Source organism: Glycine soja, chromosome 15 (assembly GCF_004193775.1).
Source record: "Glycine soja cultivar W05 chromosome 15, ASM419377v2, whole genome shotgun sequence".
In the NCBI taxonomy this organism is placed as follows: domain Eukaryota; kingdom Viridiplantae; phylum Streptophyta; class Magnoliopsida; order Fabales; family Fabaceae; genus Glycine; species Glycine soja.
The window spans coordinates 5519525-5546666 of record NC_041016.1 but is presented as its reverse complement, the minus strand read 5'-3'; the positions used below and the strand labels follow the sequence as shown (position 1 = coordinate 5546666).

The following is a 27142-nucleotide window of genomic DNA, read 5'->3' as shown; positions in this document are numbered from 1 at the left end:
AAAGAAATGTCTTTCTTTAAATTAAAAAGTAATATTGTTTAATTAATTAATATATTTATAGTTCTTTGGATGGGGAGAGCATGAACTTCTTTGATGAAGTACACAACTAACTAAAATATATGAAGATGACCGTGTGAGAAGGATCTATATGGCACGGCATAATATTGATAATTACGTAGTTGCACGTTAGTATGAGAAGAATCTCTTGGGCAATGTAATCCAGATATTTAGAGTGCATGGATGAAATATCTTTTGTGACAGTTTCATCTAATTTTCTGTTTTGTTGCTCTGTTAGACTTTAATCTGTCGGGTACAACTTTTACATGTTAGAGAGATTTTTAATAATGTGTTCTTGTTTTTTTTTTTAAAAAATAAAAATAAAATCTCTCAAATAATTTTTAAAACTACCTAATTCAATATATAGTTTTACAAAATCACTTTGGTGAAAAGGTTGGAAAAAAAAACATTTGCAGTATAAAACAGGAAAAAAAACATTTATCATCTAATTTGATATATAATTGTACAAAATTACCTAATTCAATAAAAAAAAGTCAAGAAAAGAAACATTTGTAGTATAAAAAAAGAAAAAATAAATAAACAATTTCGAAACGAAACCGTGTGATAGAAAGAAAAAAAATCATTCAAAACTTTAATACCAAATTTGCTTCGATGCAAGAAACATTTCCGTTTTTTTAAACTACTAATTTCAACTATTGATGCTTTCAACTGCCATGCGCCTAATGTGGAGGACATAAGAAAAGAAGATGTTCATTTCCAGGGGTAATGGAATGGAGACATGGAAAGTATCTGAACGCCAATTTAAGTTTAAACACTGAAAATTGAAAAAGGAAATAAAAAGATCATTTTTTTTTAAAAAAAAAAGAACATATAAGCGATGGTTTGGAAAAGAAGGCTAAAATAAAAGGGCCGTTTGGAAAAACTACTTGATAAATATAGTGGGGGTTTCAAGTTGTTATTATTTTAATTTTTTCTATAAGATTGTGTTTTTCTTGTTATGGTTATAATTATTTAATTTTTAATATTAATAAATATGGTGATGGTTTAACTGTCATTATTTGTTAAAAAATTGTCAAAATTTATAACTTAATGACGTCAACTCTTAATTTGACATAAAGGATTACGTTGAGGCTTTTTTGAAAAATAAATGACTTGATTGAATTTTTTAAAATAAAAAAACTAAATATTAAAAAAAACAAACGGATCAAATTAATAATTAAGTCAAAATTAAAATTAAAATGCCTTATTGTGTTTGATAGGACTCGAACAACTTAAGTATTTGCTAGTAAACTACCTTGAACAAGTTATTAAAAATAAGCTCAAAAAATCTTATGGATCACCCATAAAATATTTTTGTAAATTTTTCTGAACTTTCACATGTGTCCTTGTAACTGTAGGTACAAATAAGTTGTTGATAAAGTCTTTCAAATGGGATCTTGATCTTTTATGTTTTTAATACTTTTCACTTTGGTTCTTTTATAAACTTTTTGTTTTAGTCCTTTTTAAGTTTACAATATTATTTGAAATGATTGTTCTATCAGTTTGAAACTAATAACATTGGTGTGTTAAATTTTATACGACTATAAAATTAATTTTGATAATATTATTCTCCTGAGGTAAAAAAAATATATAAACAAGTAAATTTACATAATAAAACCCAAATAAAAATAATAATATGATTACTTTTATAAAAAATAACTCATAGTTTATTCCATTATGATCACTTTTATGGAGATCATTAATTTAGCATCCTATTAAAAATATTAAAAAATCAAAGTAGCATGGTTTGATATATTAAAAAACATTTTAAAAAACATTAAAATTTACCAATATTTTATAAGTTGAACACATTTAATTTCATTTTTTTTAATTTTTTTATAATATGTTTTATGAACATTTCCTTTTTTAGTAATGCAAAAAGAAGAGTCATTCAAATACTTGGCTATATAATTAAAATTTTGATATCTCCACTTAATTAAATTTAATAAGTACAATTTTTACTAATTTGGATTAATTTTACATTTTTAATACTTTAAAATGGCTTCGATTTACTATTTTAATTTTGTGATTGTTTAATTAAATTTTGATTCAACATGATTTCTTGTCAAGAATTTTTGCAACTTATTTGCTGATTTGTGTTTTTTTTAAGAAAAAAACTCACTTTTATACTACCACCTAAGTTAATTATTATGCTGAAAAATATTTTGGAAAAACACAAATATAGATATAGTTAAATTGATCAAAGAGGAGTTTATATTATTCTATTGTAAATACAAAATAATCAATACTATAAATTAATTGATTTTTTATAATATTTTTAATTTCAAATTCAAATATAGGTGAATTTATGTCAGTATACTTTTTATTTGTTGGAAATATAAAGTATTTAGTATTATAATTAAATACTAATAATAAATAAACACTTGAAATTATATATTTGATATGTTTTATCGTAATTTACCTATAATATGTTTTGAATATCAATGTTTAATGTTTTGAATAATGATTTTTCACCTATAATAAACAATTGAAAAATATGTTTTAATATGTTTCAAATGTTTTAACGTAATTTAATTTATAAGTTAAGTAATTTTTTTAATGTTTTTTTTAAAATAATATGTTTGAATTTATTACCGTAATTTAATATGTTAAATTATATATATTTTTAATATAGGTGAATCACTTTTTAAAAATATTTTAATGAATATTAAGTAAAAAAATTATCGTGTAAATTATTTTAAATGAAATATTTTTATTAACCATGATAACATTTTGAAATTTAAATCTTTATTTTGTTTAAATCAGTATTATCGTACGGATAAACAATTAAAAGTAAATTCATAGAAAGCTTAAAGCCATTACAATATAATTTGAACTAATTTTAAATTAGAGACATAATACATTCAAATTTGATGCAAATAAAACTTTGAACAAATTCAAAAGTGAAAATAAAACATCAAATCATGAGAAATTACAAAGATAATAATCTGCAAAATATAAATCTGCAAAATATTTAAACAAATAAATTACTTAAGTATCTCCAAATTTGGAGATCACCTAATGGGGAGAACAACGAAATTAGTATGATCTAAGAAGAAGAATAATGAAGATAAATTAATAAATTTAAGCCAATTCTTAGGGAGAAAAACGGTACATAAATAATACTTACATGTTGAAGAGGGAGAATCGTATGTTGTGGAGACAAGTTCTTCAAAGTCAATTCTTTGAGGAAAAAAAAATGATCGATAAACAATATTCATATGATGGAAAAGAGAAATCGTTTGTTGTGGAGACAAGCTCTTCAGTATTTTTTTTAAAATTTTTTTATCTGAGGCATAAGAGAGAGAAAGTCATATTCTGATTATTACAATTTATAATACGATGAAAAATATTAAAAAGGAAATTGTGTCATTTTAAAGGAAAATGATTTCAATTAATTTCAAATTATGTATTAATTTTGATAGATAATGGGTCAATTTAAATGATTTCAATTTCAGTTAAAGAATTTCAATTAATATATGTGTCAATTAAAAAAGTAACTTCTCAAATCGTATAATTGCACATGATTTTATTTGAGAATATTAAAATTAACAATATTGTTCATATGTTAATTTTAAAAAATTCAATTTTATTATATTTATTTACTTAGAATAATAAGTAAAATAATAATAGTTTTTCAAACTTTTTAAATAATTAAAATCCGAAGTTTAGTTGTGTTATTAAAATTTGCAAACTTTTTAAGAGAATAATATCCAATATAATTATTACATTATAATAAAAAAGTATTTTATGGGACAATTAATTAAAATTATTTTATAAAATAATCAATTGTTGATTGATTTGAATTTAAAATTTAACTGTTTTACGAGACAATCAATTAAAATTAAAAAATGAAAACATAATTACTTTTTAATATTAAAAGATACAGTATTTCACGTATTGGTATTTATTTATGAGCATAAATAAGTTGATTTAATTGATGAAAGAAGTGAAATCATTAAAAAATTGGTAACTGTTATATAAATAAAAATTAAATTTTAATTAATTGTCTCAGAAAACAATTAATATGCGATAAGTTCTGTATGAAGAAGGTGATATCTATTTTTATTTGATACTTAGATTTGTCTTCAAAGTAATATTATGAAATTTGATCCGGTCATTGATTTAGTTGGGGTAGTGCGTCCGTGGTCTAATCGATGGGCTAATAATTGATCTGATTTGACCTAATATATATTAAAAAAATTAAAATTATATATATATATATATATATATGTATTATATAAGTATATAACTAACATTATTTAACTAAAAAAAAGTCATCTATATTTCAAAATACAAAATAACAATTAAGTATTAAAGTTTATAACACATGTCCACCAATAATAATTCAATAACACAAGTTCATGAATAAGTTTTGAAATGAAAACACAAATAACATCAACATGACAACATCCATAATTTACATCCAAAGAACCAATGTTTGGTCAACTTGAGATAATTCTTCTCCATCAAAAGAATAAGACTATTCACCAATATTGCTTTCATTTGGATTAACATCTTCCATGGTGTTATCTGATGGTTGTGGCACATCATCATCATCTTCATCAAGACTTAATTTATCTATGGCAACATCATTATAGGTTCAAATTAGCAATTAACATAAGTGGTACCTAATAAATACTAATGTTATTAAGAAACATACCAATATCATCTGAAGTTGATCGAATGGACATGTTTGCAAGATTATTATGTAAATTCTTCCTCTCTTCACGAGTTAAGAATGATGGTGACTCCTCCAACACCCGATTAGAATGGTCATCAAGGATTTCCAAATTAATTGGGTCATAATTTTGGTGCCTTAGTCAATTCCTAAATTGATCAAAATGTTCACATATCAACAATAAAAAAATATAAGCAAAATAGGTAAACAATCAAAGCGTAATCAATATAATAATACATCTGTTGTGATCGATAATACTGCAAATTATGTTGTTGTTGGTAGGTTACTGGAAGCATCAACAAACCTTAAGAAAATAGTCTCTCTAGGAAAATAAACAAGAAAATTAATGAGAGTTCTCCTAGAGTGGTGAGTCCACCCATCACGCGTTAAAGTATTTCCAGTTTCCTTTCAAACTTCTTCGTAACTTTCAACAAGCTTCCTCACTTCATCAACCCACATATTTAACAAAGGACCACAAATTCTATAAAAATTTGGGGCTTTATATCCTGAACTCATGCTACTAATAGCATCAATCATATGCTGATAATATGTCAAGTTAATTGCATTAAATGACACTGAAGCATCTATCATCCATTTTGCAATGGCTTTGTCACACTTTTCTACAATTTGCTTATTTTGCAAGACACTCTTCAAGCTAGGTTGAGCTTCAGGAGTTATTCTAGGCATGAAATAATCATTTACATGAGGAGTGTTCTCCCGCTTTTGAGACTTGGAAGAAACTGATTTTTGAGTTCTTCTTAATTCTTTAACTATTCTCACATGGTCTTCCTCTATTTCAAATGCTACTTTTGTTAGATTGTTCCTGTACTTCTTTTTTTAAATTGTTCAAGTAGTTACTTCATTTGATGTTGGACATCAGAAAGAACCTTCTTGTAAGCCTCTATTTGATCTTTTTGTCTAGCCTAATGAGCCTTGAACATATTAATACCACATCCCTTAACTCATTTATCATAACAAATACACATCATTGTGACTTTTATAACATCTTCATCAATTTGCTTACAATGTCCCCAAACTAAATAGTTTTGTCCTGTAACATTTTGAGAATTATTTAGAGTTGATCATTCTTGAGATGATGGAGTTTCAGTATATGACAACTTCAAGTCTCAAGCATTAATAATTAAAGAAATTAAAAATAACTAAAATTTTAAAAAGACTAACTTAATTTTATATAATATATTGATTGATTGATAAAATATTATAAATTGATCATTAAACGTTTTAACGCGAATAAAATAAAATTATAAACTAAAATAGGTTACTCAATGAAAACCATAAACACACTAACAATGTGGCATCAGCACGAAGAATTGACAATAGATATAACTATAAGGTATAATATGTGATTCCGTGATTCACTTGTTATTGATTTAGGTTTGGATTGGATACCTTTTGGTGCTATTTGAAAATGGCGGCAACCACTGCCCCAAAACCTGCGTTCACCGCCCTCCCTTCTTCATCATCATCATCTTCCCAGAAGCCCTTTCTGCGTCTCGCCCTCCAATTTCCCTCCCTCCCAAACAGTTCCTATCACTCCCAACGCCCTTCTCTCAAAATCTCCAGCGCCCTCTCCGATGCAACCGCGAAAACCACCACCGCCGCCGCCGCCGAAGATTTTGTCTCCCGATTCGGCCTGGAGGAGCCCCGCAAGGGCGCCGACATCCTCGTGGAGGCGCTGGAGCGGCAGGGCGTGACGGACGTGTTCGCCTACCCCGGTGGTGCTTCCATGGAGATCCACCAGGCACTCACCCGCTCCGCCTCCATCCGCAACGTCCTCCCCCGCCACGAGCAGGGTGGCGTCTTCGCCGCCGAGGGCTACGCCCGTTCCTCCGGCATCCCCGGCGTCTGCATCGCCACCTCCGGCCCCGGCGCCACCAACCTCGTCAGCGGCCTCGCCGACGCCATGCTCGATAGCGTCCCCCTCGTCGCCATCACCGGCCAGGTCCCCCGCCGCATGATCGGCACCGACGCCTTCCAAGAAACCCCCATCGTCGAGGTAACGCGTTCCGTCACAAAGCATAACTATCTCGTTCTAGATGTTGATGATATTCCTAGAATCGTTAATGAAGCGTTTTTCTTAGCCACTTCGGGTAGACCTGGCCCTGTGTTAATTGATATACCCAAAGATATTCAGCAACAGTTTGCGATTCCTAATTGGGATCAACCAATTAGGTTACCTGGTTACATGTCTAGGTTGCCTAAGTCTCCCAATGAGAATCATTTGGAGCTTATTGTGAGGTTGGTTATGGAATCTAAGAAACCTGTTTTGTATGTTGGTGGTGGTTGTTTGAATTCTAGTGAGGAATTGCGGCGTTTTGTCGAGCTCACTGGTGTTCCTGTTGCTAGTACTTTGATGGGTCTTGGTGCTTATCCCATTGCTGATGAGAATTCTCTTCAGATGCTTGGGATGCACGGGACTGTTTATGCTAATTATGCTGTGGACAAGGCTGATCTTTTGCTTGCGTTTGGGGTGAGGTTTGATGACCGTGTCACGGGGAAGCTCGAGGCTTTTGCGAGCCGGGCTAAGATAGTTCACATTGATATTGATTCGGCGGAGATTGGAAAGAACAAGCAGCCGCATGTTTCGGTTTGCGCTGATTTGAAGCTGGCGTTGAAGGGGATTAATCACATGTTGGAGAGCAGAGGGGTTGGGGGGAAGCTTGATTTTAGAGGTTGGAGGGAAGAGCTGAATGAGCAGAAGCGAAGGTTTCCTTTGAGCTATAAGACTTTTGAGGATGAGATTTCTCCTCAGTATGCTATACAGGTTCTTGATGAGTTGACTAATGGGGATGCTATTGTGAGTACTGGAGTTGGACAGCACCAGATGTGGGCTGCTCAGTTTTACAAGTACAAGAGGCCTAGGCAGTGGTTAACATCCGGTGGTCTTGGTGCTATGGGGTTTGGATTGCCGGCTGCCATCGGTGCGGCTGTGGCTAATCCGGGTGCGGTTGTGGTTGACATTGATGGTGATGGGAGTTTTATAATGAATGTTCAGGAGCTGGCCACTATCAAGGTAGAGAAGCTCCCGGTTAAGATATTGTTGTTGAATAATCAACACTTGGGTATGGTTGTTCAGTGGGAGGATCGGTTCTATAAGTCTAACAGGGCTCACACGTATCTGGGAGACCCCTCTAATGAGAATGCCATATTTCCTGATATGTTGAAGTTTGCTGATGCTTGCGGGATACCGGCAGCTCGTGTGACCAAGAAAGAAGACCTTAGAGCGGCAATTCAGAAAATGTTGGACACCCCTGGCCCCTATCTTCTTGATGTCATTGTACCCCATCAAGAGCATGTCTTGCCCATGATTCCTAGCAATGGAACCTTCCAGGACGTGATAACTGAGGGTGATGGCAGGACAAGTTACTGATTTCCTGAGCAAATTTATCTTATGGTTGTTTTGTAAAAATAGTAAGCTAATAGCTTCTTAAATTTTGTATTCATGTTGGCAACTAAGATAGGCTGCTTGTTTTTCCGTACAATGTTGGTTATTTTTGTTAATTATATGTCTCTTTGGTTATTTGGTTGATTGTTACTGAAACATTATTAAAATGTCTAATGGTTACTTGGTGATCAAAATACTGCAAATCAGAATTCAGAAGAAGCTAATTTCTTTGTACCAAGCACAGAACAAATAGTGAGCTATGGAAAATACACCAATTTGCATATTATCATCACATCCTCCTTTCTAAATTCTAAAAATCAATCATTCTTGTAAAGGACCTCATCTTTTTTACTTTCTTTTCATCACTTTTTTTTTTAATGCAAAATTAACAACTGGAATATTCAATTTTGAAATTTAAATGTTGAATCTAAAAATTCTATGGAATTTTGAAAGATGGAAAAATCCTTTCCATTTTTGGGTTTGGCTTGGTACTCGTGATCTTATGGTTGCTCTAGTAGCGTTATGACTCTCTGCTCTTATCGTATTGAGTTCACTGTCTCCTTTAGGTACTAACCGTGACAAATCTTTATTTTTTTGTGGTGACAGTCAATCAAATTGTGTAATGCCATCCGATTTTAATGCAAATTGAAATTGTCTGTAGCAGGTCTTTTAATTGAGTTCGTAACAGAGGAAGAAGCTAAAAGTTTTCTTCAACAGAGCTAGGTCATTTTATGCAGCTGCTGACTTGCTGGTTAAAATCGATGGCAAACAAATTAGATTGTGTTCTTCATCCCACTTTTTCTTGTAGTTTTTGCAAATTAGGCATAGCCTCTTCACTTATTTTTATGGGTTATAATCAAGTTACTAATTCTTTTAGAAGGAAAATCCTTCAAAGAACAAAATGATATATATTCACGATCAATGAACAATTTGCAATTTAAGTCAGTACGTTGAAATTGGAATTAAGACATCCAGAAATTCAGCTTTGCCTTTAGGCTTTAGGGATGCCTTTTCTTAATTTTTGAAGATTGCTTGTTAATGTCTTGAATTTTTATAGAAAAAAATAATATTTAATGTAAATAATGTCATTTATTGTAATTTTTAATAAAAAAAAACTATGTTCATTGATTTTTAAACCGATGATCTTAACATGATAGTAGGAGTTTTATCTTTAAAGAGGGTATGCGAACTTTAAGTAAAAGTGCCACGAACTTAGAGTGGCAGAGGTTAATTGCCCCTTTTAGTATGTTTGAGACTTGAGAGTGAGGTTTGGGTCTCAGAATAGACACAACACACTTTGATGCTAGTGTTAGAGGCAATAGTGGAACTGGTTTGGGCCTTATGATTCATGACTGCAAAGGAGAAGTTCTAGTTGCAGCTATAAAGTTTTCTGAATCGGAGTTGTGCCCAAAGGAAGCGAAGGCTTTACCGTTTAGATGGACAACCATTACAACGACAGAGTTATATATCAGAGGGGCTATATTCGAATCTGATTTTCTACAGCTTTGTCAGGCTTGGTGGAAAACAGCTAAAGGCAAGAGAAGCTTCTTTCACAGTTTGGTGAAGAATCAGACCAAATGTTAAGTGCCACGACTTACACTTTTAGAGGTATTTTATGAATATTGCATGTGGATAGAAATTATTATTCAACATTTCATTGCATTTGTGTATATTGAAAATGGTTACATTGCCTAATTTTTTTTAATTAAGTGTTTACAATTTATTGCCAAACCCACGATTATGAGATTCGAGCTTGCTTATGCTTGAAGTCATTTTTTTTAAAGCAACATATCTTATAGATGAAATTTTGAGATTAATTTTTTAAAACGTAGAGATTATCAAAATAGTTTCAATAAAATATTATTCTTAAAGACATTCTAGTACGCATTTGATTTCTACTCAACCACCTGTCTATGACAACTTTTCACCCTTATACCTAGTTTTGATTAATAGCATAATATTTTTTTTAATAAATTAGCATAATATATATCACCCCAGATTTTGTTTATATTATATATGTTCAATTTGCACCTTTTCAACAAACTAATACAAGATGTAGGTAACAAACTAATGAAATTTGGTTATACTGTATATTTATGGGCAAGATATAGGCAACATGTGTATGTATATTAGGCTATTGGAAAGGATGTACAGACATGCTTATATGCTTGTGTTACCACAGAGTATATGCAACACTTATTTATTGGTTGACACAAAGTATAAGCAACACTTTGGGGAACCTTTTATAAACAATACCGAACGAAGAAGACAACAGTCAAAGTTAGTGTTTTTTTTTTTAATTTTTTTTATATTAATTTTGGGCGATAATGCTACAATTAACATAATCTAAATACTGGAAATATTTTGATTAAAGATCGATCTCAATATATATACAATGCCAATTGCCAAGTTGCCAACAAAGTAAAACATTGTACAATGAAATACTATAGCCTGGAAAAAACTGTATGCATATAAAACTAACATGTTTGTATCATATTGTTAGGTAAAATCACTAAATTGGATCCCTTTTATAAATTAATTACTAAAATGGGTCTGTTTCATTTTTATTTATTAAGGGGGTCTGTTATTTTACTACAAAGCGCTTACCTGAGGGGCGCGTTCCACCAGAACGCGACATGTGACATGACTTGACAGGACGATGGGACAGGGGTGGAAGTGGTGACCTGCCAGGCGCGACCACTAGTGGTAGCCTGTCAGGCGCGTCCACTAGTGATGGCCCCAGGCACGTCCCTCTTCCCTATAAAACCCATTTTCCTTCGTTTCATTTTCACACAAAAACGTTGAAGTGAGCTGAGTTGAAACGTGTTGAAGTGCTTTATACCGGTTAGAAATACTCTAAATAAATTAAATTACTGTCACAACAATTTCCTACTTTGCACACTTATGACGCAAAACAATCGGCATTTATTTTTAATGTCTATGTATAAATTTTGGCTATTAAAAAAATATATCAACAACATCAATAATTATGAGCTTAACTAATAATAATAATAATAATGTGCTAGACATAAAAATTACTACGTTTCAACACGTTTCAACTCAGCTCACTTCAACGTTTTTGTTTGAAAATGAAACGGAGGGGAAAGAGTTTTATAAGAAGAGGGACGTGCCTAGTGGACGCGCCTGGACCCCACCACTACTGGTAGCGTCTGGCAGGCCACCACTAGTGGTCGTGCCTAGCAGGCCACCACTTCTACCCCTGTCCCATCGTCCTGTCAAGTCACGCCATGTGTCGCGTTCTGGTGGAACGTGTCCCTTAGGTAAGCGCTTTGTAGTAAAATAACATATCCCCTTGATAAATAAAAATGAAACAGACCCATTTGATAATTAATTTGTAAAAGGGACCCAATTTGGTGATTTTGTCCATATTGTTATCCTTTTAAACTAAAGAAAAAAATACCTTATTTTATTTTTATATACATTATCATTTTAAAAAAAGTAAAATTCGTACTTATAGTAATATATTATTGCATTGTTTATTTTAGACGATCTTCAATTTTTTTTATGACAATTAGGGCCTTTAAATCTTTAACTCTCCGTGAGTTTGAGGTATCCAAACTTAATTGTTGCATTATTTATTTTATATGACCTTCAATTCAAACATACGTAATTTTATCTATTTTCTTTGACCGTGTTGTTATGTTAAATACATTACAGTATCACCCATTTTTTTGTCCTATCATAGCCTCTTTTTTGTCCTAGTATGCTAATTTAATCTCAACCAAACAACTTTCATAAAAGACCATACTACGTTAAAGAGAAAACAACTCCAGATCAAACACAGTACTATGTATGACGCACTGGATGCTTCAGAGAAAGAGACAGTGTTAACGTTAACGCTGCACCTTCCAATTAATTTGAAGTTAATGCACTGATTCTTCTAAAAGTTTAAATAAAATTTAAAAATAAAATATATAAACTGTTGTTATTATTTTTAAACAAGATGAAATTATAGTATATTTTAAGAAAGAGTAAAATATAATTAAAATATTATTATTATTAAATGTTTTATTTTTATTATATAAAAACAAAATGAATAAAAAAATGGGAAGTTATTAAAACGAATTATTTAATTCAAATGACTTTATTTTTTATGTCTATTAATTTAATAAGATACTTAAAATATAAAATTTCAACTAAAATTTGTTAAAGTTATAAGAATATAAAATTTAATGTATTTTTAAAAATAATAATAATATTTTTTTTCCAAATTAGCATGATGTGTTTATTTTAAGTTTTAAAATAAATAATAATATTTAAAAGAATTAAGAATATTAATAAAAATGAAATACTTAAAAGGATCTAAATTCTGCAGGATGGAAGTAGCTGAGTCAGATCATTGTCATGTGAATATGGATAAGACCTTGGCCTCGTATTCCAACAACCGTGTCTCCCGCTACGCCTTTCCAACCAATCACTGCCACGTCATCCAATTCTAGATTCTGATTAATTAGGTCACCAAAGACCATTTCCTTTACTTCTAAAAAAAGAATAAATGTTAAATTAATGATTAAGAAATTTAAAGTAAAAATATGGTTAAAAAACTTAATCATATTTTTATCCCAGACAAAAAAAAAATATTTATTATTATCTTTCATATAATTTACACAAGTAAATCTTTTTTTTTTTTACTTTTTAACTAATGCAAGGTACTTATTACCAAAATCCATAAAAAAATTTCTCCTTTTCCCATTTTGGGAAATATTTCATGACTGCATCATAAGTATGCTATAAACTTTTCAGCAAATCGAATTTACAGATAATAATATAAATATATATTCACAATTTCATTCATATATGGAAGCATTTTTGGAAATCATGTGGCCAAGAACATTTCTAGATCTATAATCTGATATTCTGATTAATAATATAAATTTCTCATGACTCTTTACCACTACTATATTTTAAATCAGTTCTGACTTTCATTTATTATAAACTTAATGATTGCTACACTTTACTTTTTCATCTTTATCTACTTTTCATGTTGGGATAGAATTGCCACGTTGACATGACACAGTTTCTCTCTTCTTATTGCATCTATATATGAAAGCATGATCGACTCATTCTTCCTATCATCACTGTCTTGTCCGTTTTCTAAATCTCATTCTTCACCTGCAACTATTTGGATTGCTGATTTTTGGTACATTCTCCACTTTTTAGAGTTTTTTTCCTTCCAATTTGTTCATATGGATGATCATTAATTATTGTCCAAAAGTTGATATTTTTTTCATGTTCTTTCTGCAGTTAATACCATATTTACTGATATTGGCGCATTTCTTTGAGAAGTTACTAATTCCTAGATAGAGGCAAAAATGTTGGGAATTTTCAAGGAGAAGTTGGTTAAAGCACCCAAAGAGCTGAACAGTCCAGCTTCGTTGAATTCATGCACTAAGCCTAAGCTAAGTCATGAAATCCTTCAGGATTTCATGTCCTGCAATTCCTCCAATGCTTTCTCAATGTGCTTTGGGAATGAAGCTTTGCTAGCCTATTCCCCTTCAAACAAGCCCTCCATTCATCAAAGGTATGCTTAATTTAATTGCCTTTGAGATATGAATGGCATTGAATTAATCTATTGTTGTAATCAGTATATTCCCTTTTCAAATTTCATGGCTGATAGGTTAATGAATCTATTGTTTGTGAAACGGATTTATGAATTATTAATACAAAAGAAAAATGTGTCACAGGTTGTTTAGTGGTTTGGATAACATATACTGTGTCTTCCTGGGTGGCCTGCACAACCTTAGCATGCTCAACAAGCAGTATGGGCTATCAAAGGGAACAAATGAGGCCATGTTTATCACTGAAGCATATCGAACTCTTCGTGACAGGGGTCCATACCCCGCTGATCAAGTCCTCAAAGAACTTGAAGGCAGTTTTGGATTTGTGATCTATGACAACAAGGATGGAACAGTTTTTGTTGCATCTGTAAGTCTCTTTCTTGATCTATACAAAAGAAATGTGTGGTTTGGCCATGTATACATGGTGTTATTAATTTTTCTAGGATTGAATATTAATTTGTTTGTTTGAGCAGGGTTCTAATGGCCAGATTGGGCTCTACTGGGGTGTTGCAGCTGATGGTTCCATAGTTATTTCTGAAAATCTGGAGCTTATAAAAGCAAGCTGTGCTAAATCATTTGCACCATTTCCGAATGGTATGTAAATTTGCAGCTTTGAATATTCTAAACCACCATTCAAATTACTAATTTTTATATATCAGATCGACAATTATAAGATAATGGCAAAATTAAATGTGGACTAATAGAAAACGTAAATACATTTGAAAGGGTAACTTGTGTCTGGAATTTAAAGCTTTACTGGCGTTGAATTGCAGGGTGTATGTTTCATAGTGAGCATGGTCTCATGAGCATTGAACATCCAACAAAGAAGATGAAAGCAATGCCTAGGATTGACAGCGAGGGATTTATGTGTGGGGCTAACTTCAATGTTGACTCTCAGACAAAGATCCAAGTGATGCCTCGTGTTGGAAGTGAAGCTAATTGGGCCACATGGAGCTAACAAACTTGACTGATTTAATCATAGCCCAACTTTTTTTTAAAACCCTTTTCTAAGTGGTTAAGAGTACACAACTTAATATGATGGTGCTGACTCTGCTTTTAGGCTTCAGCTCTTTTGGGTTATGTAGTTTTTCTCGTTTGGTTCCATTGTTCTGTACATATTCATGCTTCAATGTTGAACATGACTATGGTAATTTCCAATATCAATAATAAGAAGTTTCAGTTTTTTGCTTTTAAATTCTTGTGTGTGTATTTGCTTTTGTTATCGATAATTATATAAAAATTGATTAGTCGTCGTCACATGTGACTGAATAGGTTTTCAATTTTTATTATTCACTCAATTGCTTTTATTTGTGTGCTTTTTTCTCTTAAAAAACCGTTCATTACACGGGGACTAATGCTAGTATGTTGTTAAATCTCCCTTCACAAAATCAAGCAAGGCAGGAATCACGCACATTATTATTTGTTCAGTTGAATGTACACAGTCTGGTTATGTGGTCTGTCAACATTTATTGTGCTAAATAGATCCTTGACTATAATACTTCCATCAAAATATTTGTATACAAATACCATATATATATATGTGAAAAGAAATTTCTTTTGGTAACTTTTGTATGACTTGGAAATGAGTACAAATCCCGAAGGAAACATTTCATTACAGTAATGTTTTATTTGTGTTTCAACACAAGGCAGAATTATAAGCGGTAGATGAGTGCTAAAAACACACTCTTAGTAACACACTTATCCGAGAATGTGTTGCTAGTATTTTTATAAGTGGTAGGTTAACTACCTATGTGCAGTAATTCACATGTAAATTTCAAAATAATAGAGTCATTGTAACTGTGATGGAGTAAGTTTTCTTTTAACGTGAATTTGTAATTACTATGGCTTGTCAATTGCAATAGTGATCCCTTAGAGGCTTGCTTATTTGCATAGGAAGTACTCAGGATTATTCACATGACTGTTTCTCGGGTTAAAATATAAATTCAACCTTTGGATTGGACTTGAATAGATTAAAATAAGAAGCAGCACAAAGATCATAGATTACAAAAGTACCAGCTTCTCCAAATCCAAGTTGGAGACATACTTCTTGAGCAATTTCCTCCTAGACACTAATTCCTCCATCACAGCAAACACATTCCCCAAGATAATCCCTTCCCAACAGAGACACCAGAGCTCCCCTGTGCCTAAAAACTTATTCAACAGCTTGTCATGCTCAGTCAACTTCAACCTTTTGGGCCCCACAAGAAAGTAATCCCCACCACATGCATTCTCTCCTTGTCTTCTGATGTGATCCATACTAGGAGCGAATCGTTTGGCACAGGTCACAAAATTTGGAGGATGCCACTTCCAGCAATGGAAGATAAGTCACGGTTGCCTCACACTTATTTTCTCAAAATGTCAAAAGTCCCTCCATTGAAAACGAGTTCAATACATATAGTATACCAAAGGTGGAAAAGGCACAAACTTTATTTAATTAAAATTACAACGAAAAATAGAAAAAAAATTGACATAGACCTTTAGCAATAATCAAGATTTTTGGTAGTATATCTGGACCTTCATCCTTCTTCACTTGGACCTTGTCAGGTATGGCTGATACCATTTGTTGGAGAGTATCCTCTGACTGTTTGGTCCTACTCCTGTCATTGGTCTTTGTTTTTGGGATAGTTTTGAGATTTTCATCACTCACCTATGTGTGAAGGCTTCAATCATTTCTTCTCATTCTCAGTGTGACCAATTCTTCATCCATGCCTTCAACTAGCTCTGCCTTCTCTGATACATACACGATTTTGATCTGTTTTCAACAACCAGCCACTGAAGAAAAATAATGATGATATATTTCAAATGTCATTGGTAAGTTTCGCTCTATTGTGGAAGGAAATAATGATCTGCTTCTAGACATTATCTAGTCTTACCCATATACTAGGTTCCAAAACGCTCAACAATGATGCACAAGGTATTTTTTACACCAGCCATGTAATTTTTTTTTTAATAAGCAAAATAACTTCGTTATGTGATAAAACTGATCTTTAGCATAAGTTATGCATATATGAAGCCTAACTATCAACCCATAAGCTTTTAATGATACCTACCATATATCACCATATGCTTTGCATGATATCACCAAATGGTCATCCAACTGACTTGTGATGGGTAAAAGGAAAATTAATATGCCTTGCATGATATCATCATATGCTGTGCATGATATGGTGCACTCTAGTCAATTTTAAGGGTTAAAAATCCTGAACCATATATTTGGAAGGAGCAACTACATACATTACAAGGATAATACCTAATTTTGGCGGTGTGACACGAATCACATGATCATAATTCCCAAAAAAATTGAGATCTAGGTAAATTACTTGATAATTCTTGGAACTTTACAAAGTGACCAGTAGAATAATACTCGAATCCAAGGTTGTTTAGTCACTGTTAATGACAACATACTGATAAAGAGCCTGTCAGGTAATCTACATGTCTCTTCTCCTGTACAATTCCATTCCATCCAGTATTTCATCTACCTTCAGTTTCTGTAGATAAAATACAATCAATTCTTCCCTCACCAAATGAGAAACTAAAATGACAATTTTGTATTGAAGCCAGCTGTACAACTCGAACCCATGTTCCACCACACATTGGACAGCCATAAGCCCAGCTGCTGATCCACCAAATCTCCCGGTCATTTTGACTAGGAAGATTAGTGGAAGCTGGTGAGGCAAAAGCACAAGTCTGCTGTAGACATCTCATACACTGTACCAAACAGAAGTAAAATGGAGAATGAGAAAGTAAAATAATATTTACATGCAAGTAGATAATGAAGTTAAAGGTCAGGAAGAAGAAGAAAGAGAAGTGTCTATTACTAATTTCTAGGCATCATCGAACGAATGGCTTTGTTTACAAATTTGGTCCATGTTTAGCCAGATTAACAAGTCTGACACTGCTAAAATTTTCAATCATTCAACATTTCATTTACATTGATTGTCAAGTAGCAATTTGTCTTACATCTATCAAGAGAAAACCTCATATTGCCTTTATCAAAGATTAAAAAGAAAAACTCATGGACCGCACTCAATACCAAGCATTTAATAGTTATAAAACCTTACGTGCACATATGGTCAGAAAACAACACAAAAGAAAAAAGAAAGTTTCTTTTCATACCTTGTACCAGATCCCTTCAAGGCCAGTTTTCCACAATGCAGTAACAGCATCTCTTCGAGATCCCATTATACCAAGGTATGCTCCCAGGCCCACATAAGTGTTCAACCCAAAAGCTGCATCTCGTTCAGACATCCTGCGCTTCCTTGGCCATAAGCCATTGGCTCCATAGTAGACATCACAATTTTCCAATGAGCTGGAATCAAGAGGATTTAAACTAACAAGTTTTAGTGCATCATTTGCAGAATCCAAAACATCTGGATCAGACCAAGGTCCACCAAACATATTCCGTCTATGCCACTCTTCGGCTGGAGGATGGAGTTCTAGCTCACATAGTAGAAGACCAGCAGCATCAGCACCTCTAGGACGGGGCATGTTCTGCATAGCCATCTTTTTATTTATTTTTGAGGGCAGGATTCATTCACAGGAAAGCTAGTCACTTAATCCAAGGAAACAAACACATATTAATGAACCCAAAAAGAACAAAAACATGTATTTTTAAAAAAGCACAACATTCAATCATTAAATGCTCCTACATAATTTAACAGTGTGCTCCATCACTAAATACGTCATCAAAAAGGCATCGTTACTGAAGAAAGACAATAGATCCCCTTCTCGTCCTACTTCACTAACATGTATCACTATTACATCTCGTTTTCAAATCATGAATTTGTTTCTCCGCCAAAAATACTGACTTTTGAAATGGGAAAACAGAAAGTTACCTGCATATGGGGGCCAAGGGCTGCTTCCACAACCTCGGGCAGTACAGTGTAGTTCCCATCAATATAATGCAGCCGAACCTGAATGTTATTACTCCCCACCTGAGAAACTGGCAATGGGTGTTGCAAGCCAGCATTACCAGTGTAGTAAGACCATAAGTTAACAGTTAATCTCTGAAAGTACAAGAGAGAATTATGTTGACTTCTGAAACACATTTATGTTAGTCATAAATCACTGAAATAGGAGCTTTCAGACAAGTCATAATATAGTTATACCTCTCCATATGTATATCCTTGGCCAGCATTTCCAGTACCAATTCTCGAACGCCCTGGAGATGGTTCTTCACCTCCTTTTGACGCAGGCACTAGTTGACTAAGGATCTACTGCAAGGTCCATTATACAGGTAATATTATATCCCTGAAACACTATGAAACAACAGAAAAATAATAAGACACCCCAGGACCTAACAATGAAGAAGATAACTATGACAGCTACTGGTGATAATTCACAGAAATATACAGGACAATAATGTTGTCTGTGCTGAGCAGAAGGAAGAGAATGGAAATCTGCATCCAAGACTGCAATAACACTGTTGAGTGAAACTGAAACAGAAAAAGGAAAAACAAAGAAACTCATCAATATAGAGCATCAATGGCACATTGTGCAGATGCTTCATAGTAGAATGCATATATGAAACAAAGCAAATTGAATTATCCCTTTTCTCTAATTCCCCTGGCACTAACTTCAACATGACAAAATAATTTGCACCTCCTTACCAATACCATCCTCAGCAGCACTCTGTGTACAGCCCACAGCATCCCACCAATTAACTCCAACCAAAAGGCTCCACCAAAACCTACTTTTCCTAAATAGATGTCAGTTCGCAACAAAATAAACCATTTAAAAGGGACACAAATCACAACCTCCACTGTGTAAAAACTGAGAAAGCATTAACATGTCATATACTGAGAAGGGTTTTAAGAAATCACCTTTCAGCAATTGCACGTTCCCAGTTTGATGAGTTGGCCTTTACTTGACTAGTCGGAATAGCATGAGGAAGAACCCGGATAATTTTCAAAATTGTCTGATCCTTGCTTGTGTCATGCCAAACAGATGCTGAACAGCAGCTTGTTGAAGAAAAAGCAGGAGCAGCAATTGCAGATCCAACACTAATCTGATAGTTGTCTACAGGTGCAAAATTTGGACCAGAAAAGATGTGGACTTCTCCCCGAAGAAAAGCAATGGCAATTTCCCCACCATGAGCAGATTATAAAATTCTTGCAAGTGTCCTAACATCACTTGGAAGATCAAAAGGATAAAAATCAAACCTTTTTGACTTATCAAAACCAAAATCGGATACCTTTTGCATATCTGTGTTCATTCCAACTGCAGGAGCTTGATGATTTTTGAAATCATTTGTTGGTGGAATGCTCAGCTCCACTTTGGTCTGCCAAACAGTTTGCATAGGAGGCTGTCCACCCATACTGGAAGTAGGATTCCCAAATATTGGATGGAGGACATCATGCTGTAAAGATGATTCCCAGCGTTGCACTCTCCACCCCGTGATTGATGGGCCCTCATCTGGATCATAAGGGGACATGTACTGTCCTACAAAGGTAAGATAAATTATATACTTATAAACATATGATCAATTTCCTAGCTCAATGATCAATGCACAAGAAACTATGGCATAAATTCTGCCAAACATAAATCACAGATAGCATTGTCACGAAATCTAGAGATGTGGAGATGGCTGGATAAATATATGGGTCCTTCAAGTATGTTACTTTAGTTGGTCAGGGCTAAAATGTCCAACTTGTTCAAGGATGGGTAGTCAAAGACTGGAAACACCACTATTTGGAGGGAACATGCATAATCCCATCAATTGATTGTTTAAATTTAGGTCAGAATTCTAATTAATGGTTAGAAAAACCTAGTGAAATCTGATCCTTAGTGTCTTCAGCATTGTATAATTATTCTCTAACTTGTTATTCATGATGTTTTTTGCATTTGCTTTTCAGATTTTCAGTATTTAATTTTTGCTTGTATTCCAGTTTCATCCAATTAAGAGTAGTTGGTAATTGGTTCTTAATTATAATCCTCATGGGAACAATTTTGGACTCGTCCACTTGATTGATTGATTTCATATGCTTTTACCCCCCCTTTTTCAGCTGTCAAATGGAGAAATTCTGGACTGTCCAGTCTAAGAGCTGTAGGTCAAAAAAATCGTTTTGTTTTGAGTAGATAAAGAATGAAGACTTGCTTGCAATTGTTGTGGCTATAAAGAAGGGGAGGGGGAAAACAGAGAGAGAGAGAGCTAGATAGACTGCAGAAATTTATACCAAGAAAGATGGCAATAATGATGAAGGTAATGGAGTGGAACTATATATGGTCATAGTAACAAAGGAATATATGATGTTGTCAATGGAGGAAAAAAAATATGTTGAAAAATACGTGGTTTTAATAACTTGAACAGATAAATACAATAAAGTTTTCATATCTAAATGCCATTCAATGGGACTCGGCCATAAAAATGGGTAAAATAATGATGATGTAAATTATAATATGTCAGAAGAATATATTGGAACTGAAGGAACAAAATCATTATTAATGAAGGTATGCCATAGCACAGAACAAATATAAATTGTGTGGAAAAAAAGAAGTCATAAACAGGTTCATACCCTCAACTATCACAACAGCTATCACGGAACCACCACAAGTTGGATCAAAGGCTACTGCTGTTACACCAGAACCCCATGTAGTGGTTGCAGCAGATTGAGCTGCAGTTTCAGGACTCACATATGCCGAAAAATTTGAAACCGGTGAACAGTTAAGTGGTATAGAATCACCGAGGTTTTGGTTTGTCTGGAATTACTTGGAAACCATTACCAGGCCCAGGCATAACCTCCCAAACAACAATGGTGGATGGATTAACAATTGGCACACCTGTCACAAGCATGGTACCACTGTCTGTAATGATAGCATCACCGGCCATAATGCCACAGGGGCCACAACCCAATGGTCCTTTACTAGTGCAAAACCATTTGGGTGTTGTTGCATTCTGAGGAGGCCACTGGGACCAATGAAGTTGAACCGATCCTGATGAGAACACAGAACAGACACAAAGAAAATTGGGCTATCTAGCTGAAACCAAAACAACTCCATGTGTAAGACACACTAGCATACAGCAATTTTAATATACATATTGCAGTAATTGCACTATAATTAGAAAAAAATGAACATGTAACATGAATTATTAAAAAAATAACGGAAGTAAGCAATTAAATAGAGGGAAAACAGTTTTAATTTCAGGCATTGCCATGGTTGTCACCATTACCACCATCAACATACAAATTGTGTTAATATTAAGACTAACAAGCACAGACACAGGACATGACACAGACATAGACACAAATTTGGCAATTGTCTCCCTACTATTACAAGTGTCATCATGACATGAGTGTCTGATATAGCACATCTCGTTTAAAGAATCTGGGCTTGATAAGCATCAGCCAGACACTAAGATGGTTGAGTATCATAGGAAGATTATGGTACTTCACTTCAAATTACTTGTCTTCATGAAGATACTTTTATTGTCAAAATCAGAAAAGCAAAAAAGAAAATTGCTATAACCCAACATAAAGTGGAAAAATAAGAACAGAAATCGATAGGCTTATGTCCTCTGGTGAAACAGAATAATTCGCTATGATCTACTGAGTTACAAAGAGTATACATATGGACCATATGACCCTCAAACCCTAATCCCAACACACACACAAGTCCCTCTTCTTCCAACATCTAATCTGCATGAAAAATCCTTGTTGGATTGCACCATGGAAGATACAATTTTAGCTTATGCCTTTCAGATGGTTCATTGGAAAAGAACAAAAAGAATAAACAAATAGATTACCACAAAATGACAAAATACAATGTCGAAAGTCGTATTTCTTTTGATATCTCATTACTGCTACAGTGAAAAAATTTACTGGAAGAAAAAAGGCAATCATAATAGCAAATGGAAAAAAAATACCTGAAGTTTGACATTGTCGTGAAAGAAACTTTTCTTCAAATGTTGACCTTGAATTGGCAGGAGCACTTGGTTTAGATGAAAGCCACCTATACTGATTTTTTCAAATACATAATTAATTTGGATTAAAAAATATCACAATCAGCAGATTGAAGTACACAAGATTCATGTGTGTGTGCGCAAGCTAGCTACAGTATAAGTTGTAAGTCAGCACAATGCTATGACATTGTGACTAAAGGAGAATTAGGGATTTTTCACTAATCCTACAAAACCTTTCTCTTCATATTTTGTTAACAATTAAAAGTTCCTCCAAATTGTGGGATTTTCGAGGGAAAAAATGAATTACCCATTTAACTTAAAAAAATTGTCTATCTAAACAAAGTTTTCCTTCTCTAAAAAAAAAAAAACTCACCCCCTCTAAGAATTTCTCTCTCTATAAAAAAAAGCTCTCTCATATAATTTTTAGAGAATAATGTTTAGAGATAGAATCGATTTAGAGACAATTGTTTAAGGGCGAAATTGGATAAATAAAAATCATTATAACAATTCCTCAAAAATGATATGCAGAAAATTTAAACATCACATAGAAGAGACATTATCTGCATATCAGGGATACCCCTGATAGCCACTTTGTAACAACTGCAATATCTTGCTGCCACTCATGCTCTCGCAGCCAGCAGCTAGCATCAAGTGCAAGATTAGCTTGCCCCGGAATGGACAAGAAATCAGAAACAAATAAACAAGAAAAACATATCTGAATAATGGAGAAGGCAGAGAAGGTTAAAGTTGGACAAAAGATCAATCCATAGGCATTCACAAGCACTAAGTCAATTACATTAACCTCCTTGCAGAGCTAGGGTATAATACATAGCTAAAGCTCCCATTGTGTGATTTAGAAAAACCATCTCAATAATCGACAGTTATAGAGTTTGGGGTAAGTTTCAGTAATAGTAACATGTTTTCTTTTACAGACGAACAACAAACTTACTACTTAAATCTATGACCACGATTCACCAAAAAATATGGCCACGTAAAAGTCAATGACAGAGCACTTGCAATTATACTACACATCCATGTTATGCAAAAAATTGTGATGGTAGCAGTATCCACTTAAGTAAGTCTCACTTACTTGAGAAGGTTGAGTCCAAATAGTTACTCTCCCATGGAAATTTGCTATCAATGATGCATGGGGACAGCAGGTGGGGGACCATTCAATGAACTGGACAGAATCACGAGGAGAATCTGTGAAGACATACAGTGCAACTGATCAAATTTCAAAATTTACATATGCACTCATACATATATAGTGAAACAGTTCAGTTCAGAAACTAAAAGCCCAGGAAAAAAAAGACAAGAAATAGTACCAATTTGATGGCAACAAGAAAATTACAGAGGAGCTAATTGTTAATTGTTCAGATTCAATTTGACTACTTTTTTGTTTTACCAATATTAAAAATGAGATATAATTTATCAAAAATATTCCATGTAAATTAGTTACAATGATAATAATGATAATGATGATAATTTTTTGAATATTTTTTTATCGACAAATATTAGTTTGTTAGAATATTAGTTTTGTTTATAGAAGAAATGGAACCCACAACCTTTTCCCTCTTTTCTTCTCCTCTAACCATCCAACACACCTTATATCTCCTAATTTTTCGAATGTTGTCATCATGGAAATTCTTCAGACTTTTCTGTTGATAGTTGATACCCCAAACATTTAACTTTAAAAAGAGTGAACAGATGTGTCAATAACATCTGAAATGATGCTTAAAGGCTATCCAGATCAAGATCCTCCAAGGGTTGGCTTAATTCAACATGCACAAGTTCCAAAACCAAAGTTCTGAAAATTAAAAGATTTCTTCTGTGCTTTCAACTTGCGGCCTTATACCTGAATTTTATATTCCCAAATCCATAATTAGTTTATGCAAAATTATAATGTCGAACAGCCTCGTGGATTTGGCAGAACCTTTATGCTGGTAATGTGCTAGAAATCACCAATTACTAAGGGTTATATTAGGAAGGGGCAGGTAGGAAAAATTGATGTAACAGATTGCCAATAAGGCAATCAAAGGGATTGGGATATCAGTAAACAGACTGCTAGGAGGCAAGCAAAGGAGAGGGCAGGTTTTCTCGTATACCCCACTTCAGCTGTTTCTGTTTTTGTTTCAGTATTTACCTTTCATTGTAAATCCACCCACAGGTGTTGATAGTACACTGATATCAGTATCTGCATAAGAATAATACCGAGGGTTTATTAAAATCTGTGTTTGACTTCATTACTATCATAATGAAATTGAAAAAGACAAACACCTTTTGGCATTCCTGCCAGGGTGAAAAATAAGATCAAACAACACCAATAGAACAGTAAAACTGTAACATCCATGATTATAGAAGGAAACAGTGACATCAAAATACCTGCAATGACATTGAATACTGCACATTCAGTCGGCCTCTCTGGGATCACAATATGTATAGGGATCCAAAATGGTGGATTTCCGGTTGAGCTTTAGAATAAAGAAACACTAATAACCATTATAAAATTGCCAGTAAAAGAAGCCATGCAAGGGTGTTGCAAGCCAAAGTAACTACTGGGTACTCACAATGGAGCAGGGTTAGACATCATATGTGAATGTTTGTCTATATAAACTTAATACTTGAACAAATATTAGAAGCATATTACAAAAATGATATAAGCATTGGACATCATTATGCAAAGCCTATTTAGCATGAGAACAAAGTCTTTTTGCCATAAGCTCTATTCATTCAAATTTGTTTGTGGGCCTGTCTAACAAATGAATATGCCTATAAAATGCATATGATATATATGCTGATATTTATTGGAAGGTTTGGTTGCAGCCCTTCTTTTAACACTTTTTTTTTTAAACCTTTTACAATATTACTAGAAAGTAGAAACCAAGCAGGACAAAACTTAAAGTTGATTGACAAATTCATTTGCCAACAAATGAGGAAACTGATTAAGAGCAAGAAAAATATTATGTAAACCAGTCAAAGGTCCAAGAGACAGTCACCTAGATGAATATACAAAAAGATATATCCCATAATATCTTTTCCTCGTGCTTCTTCTGGTCTGGGTATCACAATAGAATAAACGCAATTGGAAAAGTTTGAACTTTGAAACATTAATCAAATGTTCTTGAATTTATCCACAAATTCTAAAATGCAATGGACCCTCAAAATAACCTAATCTGTTTTTTGGCTCTTAAATGTTTCCATCAACTATCAGTTACCCAAACCAATAGTCATATTTTAAACAAAACATTTAGCACATAATAAAAAATTTTCAGCCAGGAAACATGATCAATGGATAAAACTAACCTTGGAATTCTTGCACACGTTTCAGAAGGACAAGCTATAGCATTCAGTTTTCCACACCAGGAAACAGCACCAGGAAAAAGAATCAATAAGTTCTTTTAAAAAGGGGCAGCACCAGAATTAGAATAGCATAAAGAGCATAAAATAATACGAAACAAATTAATTTTACAAAAAATGCTCAGAAGATCAAATACATAATCTCAATTTTACACCAACAGATTCGTAAACTATCAACCATGAAAATAATACGGTTTTAATCATAACTTTTTTTTAGTTCTAGAAAGTCGAAATATTTTCATATTTTATATGTGCATGTTTAGTTTCCATACAGACGCAGCATTTGTTTTGTTTACAGGGAATATTGTGTGGGATTTGAATTCCTGAATAAAATAATTATTTCATTTTAAGGTTTTTCTCTAATCAATTAGGTTGATATATAGTTTTTTTTTATGGGTGTATATATATATATTTAAATCAACCAGTAACATAATCTTCCTTAAAAAAAGTAGCATAATCAACGTTTGAAAAATGCTGATAGGTGCCTGCAGCCAAATAAAGATTCTTTGACTTTTGAGCATCACTTGCTGAGAAATTTTTTCCTCAATAACTAAAAGCTTATCCATGAGGTGAACAAAATAAGAAGGCATAAAAAAATATTTTCACCAAAGTGGTCAAATGAAATGGGAATCCTTCGGACATGAAGCATTATTTAGAACCCCTTCTGCACTTGATTCTGTTAGCCTGTCATCCTATCAAGATACAATTTTTTGGACCACTAACATTTCTAGTATGCATTGTTGTAAATCATATTGACAGTTTTACTTGTTCTAATCAGGAGCACCTCCTTAATGATAAACCTATCTGGTAGTCAAAGGTTTCTTGTAGGTCAAATTCTCTATTTGGACTGGAATACTCAATATAATTAATACTAATAAGACACTACAGATTTGCAGACCACAAATCAATGCATCTGGACGACTATACCACCAAATGCTAATGAGTTGGGTCTGAGGTTGGTTTAACAATAGGTACCTATTTCTTGACTATGGAATCTATTGCTGCCAATTAGGAGAAGTTTCTTATAATTTTGGGTCTTAGTTTTAGTTTTTAGCTGTCACTATTTTAATTTAATTATTTAAAAATTTAAAAATTAACATAACATTAATGTTTGCTAATTAATGAAAATAAAAAAATGATTAAAATAAAACTTTCAAAATATA

The 27142-nt window shown here is 33.2% G+C and overlaps 2 protein-coding genes and 1 pseudogene across 3 annotated transcripts; 2 read left to right on the top strand and 1 right to left on the bottom strand.

Moving 5' to 3' along the window:
• The first annotated feature begins 6089 nt into the window (after positions 1-6089).
• LOC114387972 (acetolactate synthase 2, chloroplastic-like) lies at positions 6090-8347 on the top strand. Its single transcript, XM_028348278.1, has one exon. The coding sequence runs from the start codon at positions 6168-6170 to the stop codon at positions 8127-8129; it is 1962 nt and encodes a 653-aa protein (XP_028204079.1). The 5' UTR covers positions 6090-6167; the 3' UTR covers positions 8130-8347.
• A 4801-nt stretch (positions 8348-13148) lies between these two features.
• LOC114386832 (stem-specific protein TSJT1-like) lies at positions 13149-14918 on the top strand. The gene is made up of 5 exons (XM_028346888.1): positions 13149-13305; positions 13410-13686; positions 13850-14090; positions 14197-14317; positions 14497-14918. The coding sequence occupies exons 2-5, from the start codon at positions 13478-13480 to the stop codon at positions 14679-14681; spliced, it is 756 nt and encodes a 251-aa protein (XP_028202689.1). The 5' UTR covers positions 13149-13305; positions 13410-13477; the 3' UTR covers positions 14682-14918.
• A 743-nt stretch (positions 14919-15661) lies between these two features.
• On the bottom strand, positions 15662-26717 carry LOC114388092 (annotated as a pseudogene). Its single transcript, XR_003661452.1, has 13 exons — positions 26703-26717; positions 25926-26017; positions 25005-25093; positions 23713-23825; positions 22587-22677; positions 21238-21700; positions 19546-20164; positions 19333-19412; positions 19076-19158; positions 18832-18936; positions 18559-18729; positions 17840-18226; positions 15662-17431 (listed from the first exon to the last, which is right to left on the bottom strand). The product of XR_003661452.1 is annotated as a mediator of RNA polymerase II transcription subunit 16-like (transcript).
• Positions 26718-27142: the final 425 nt, after the last annotated feature.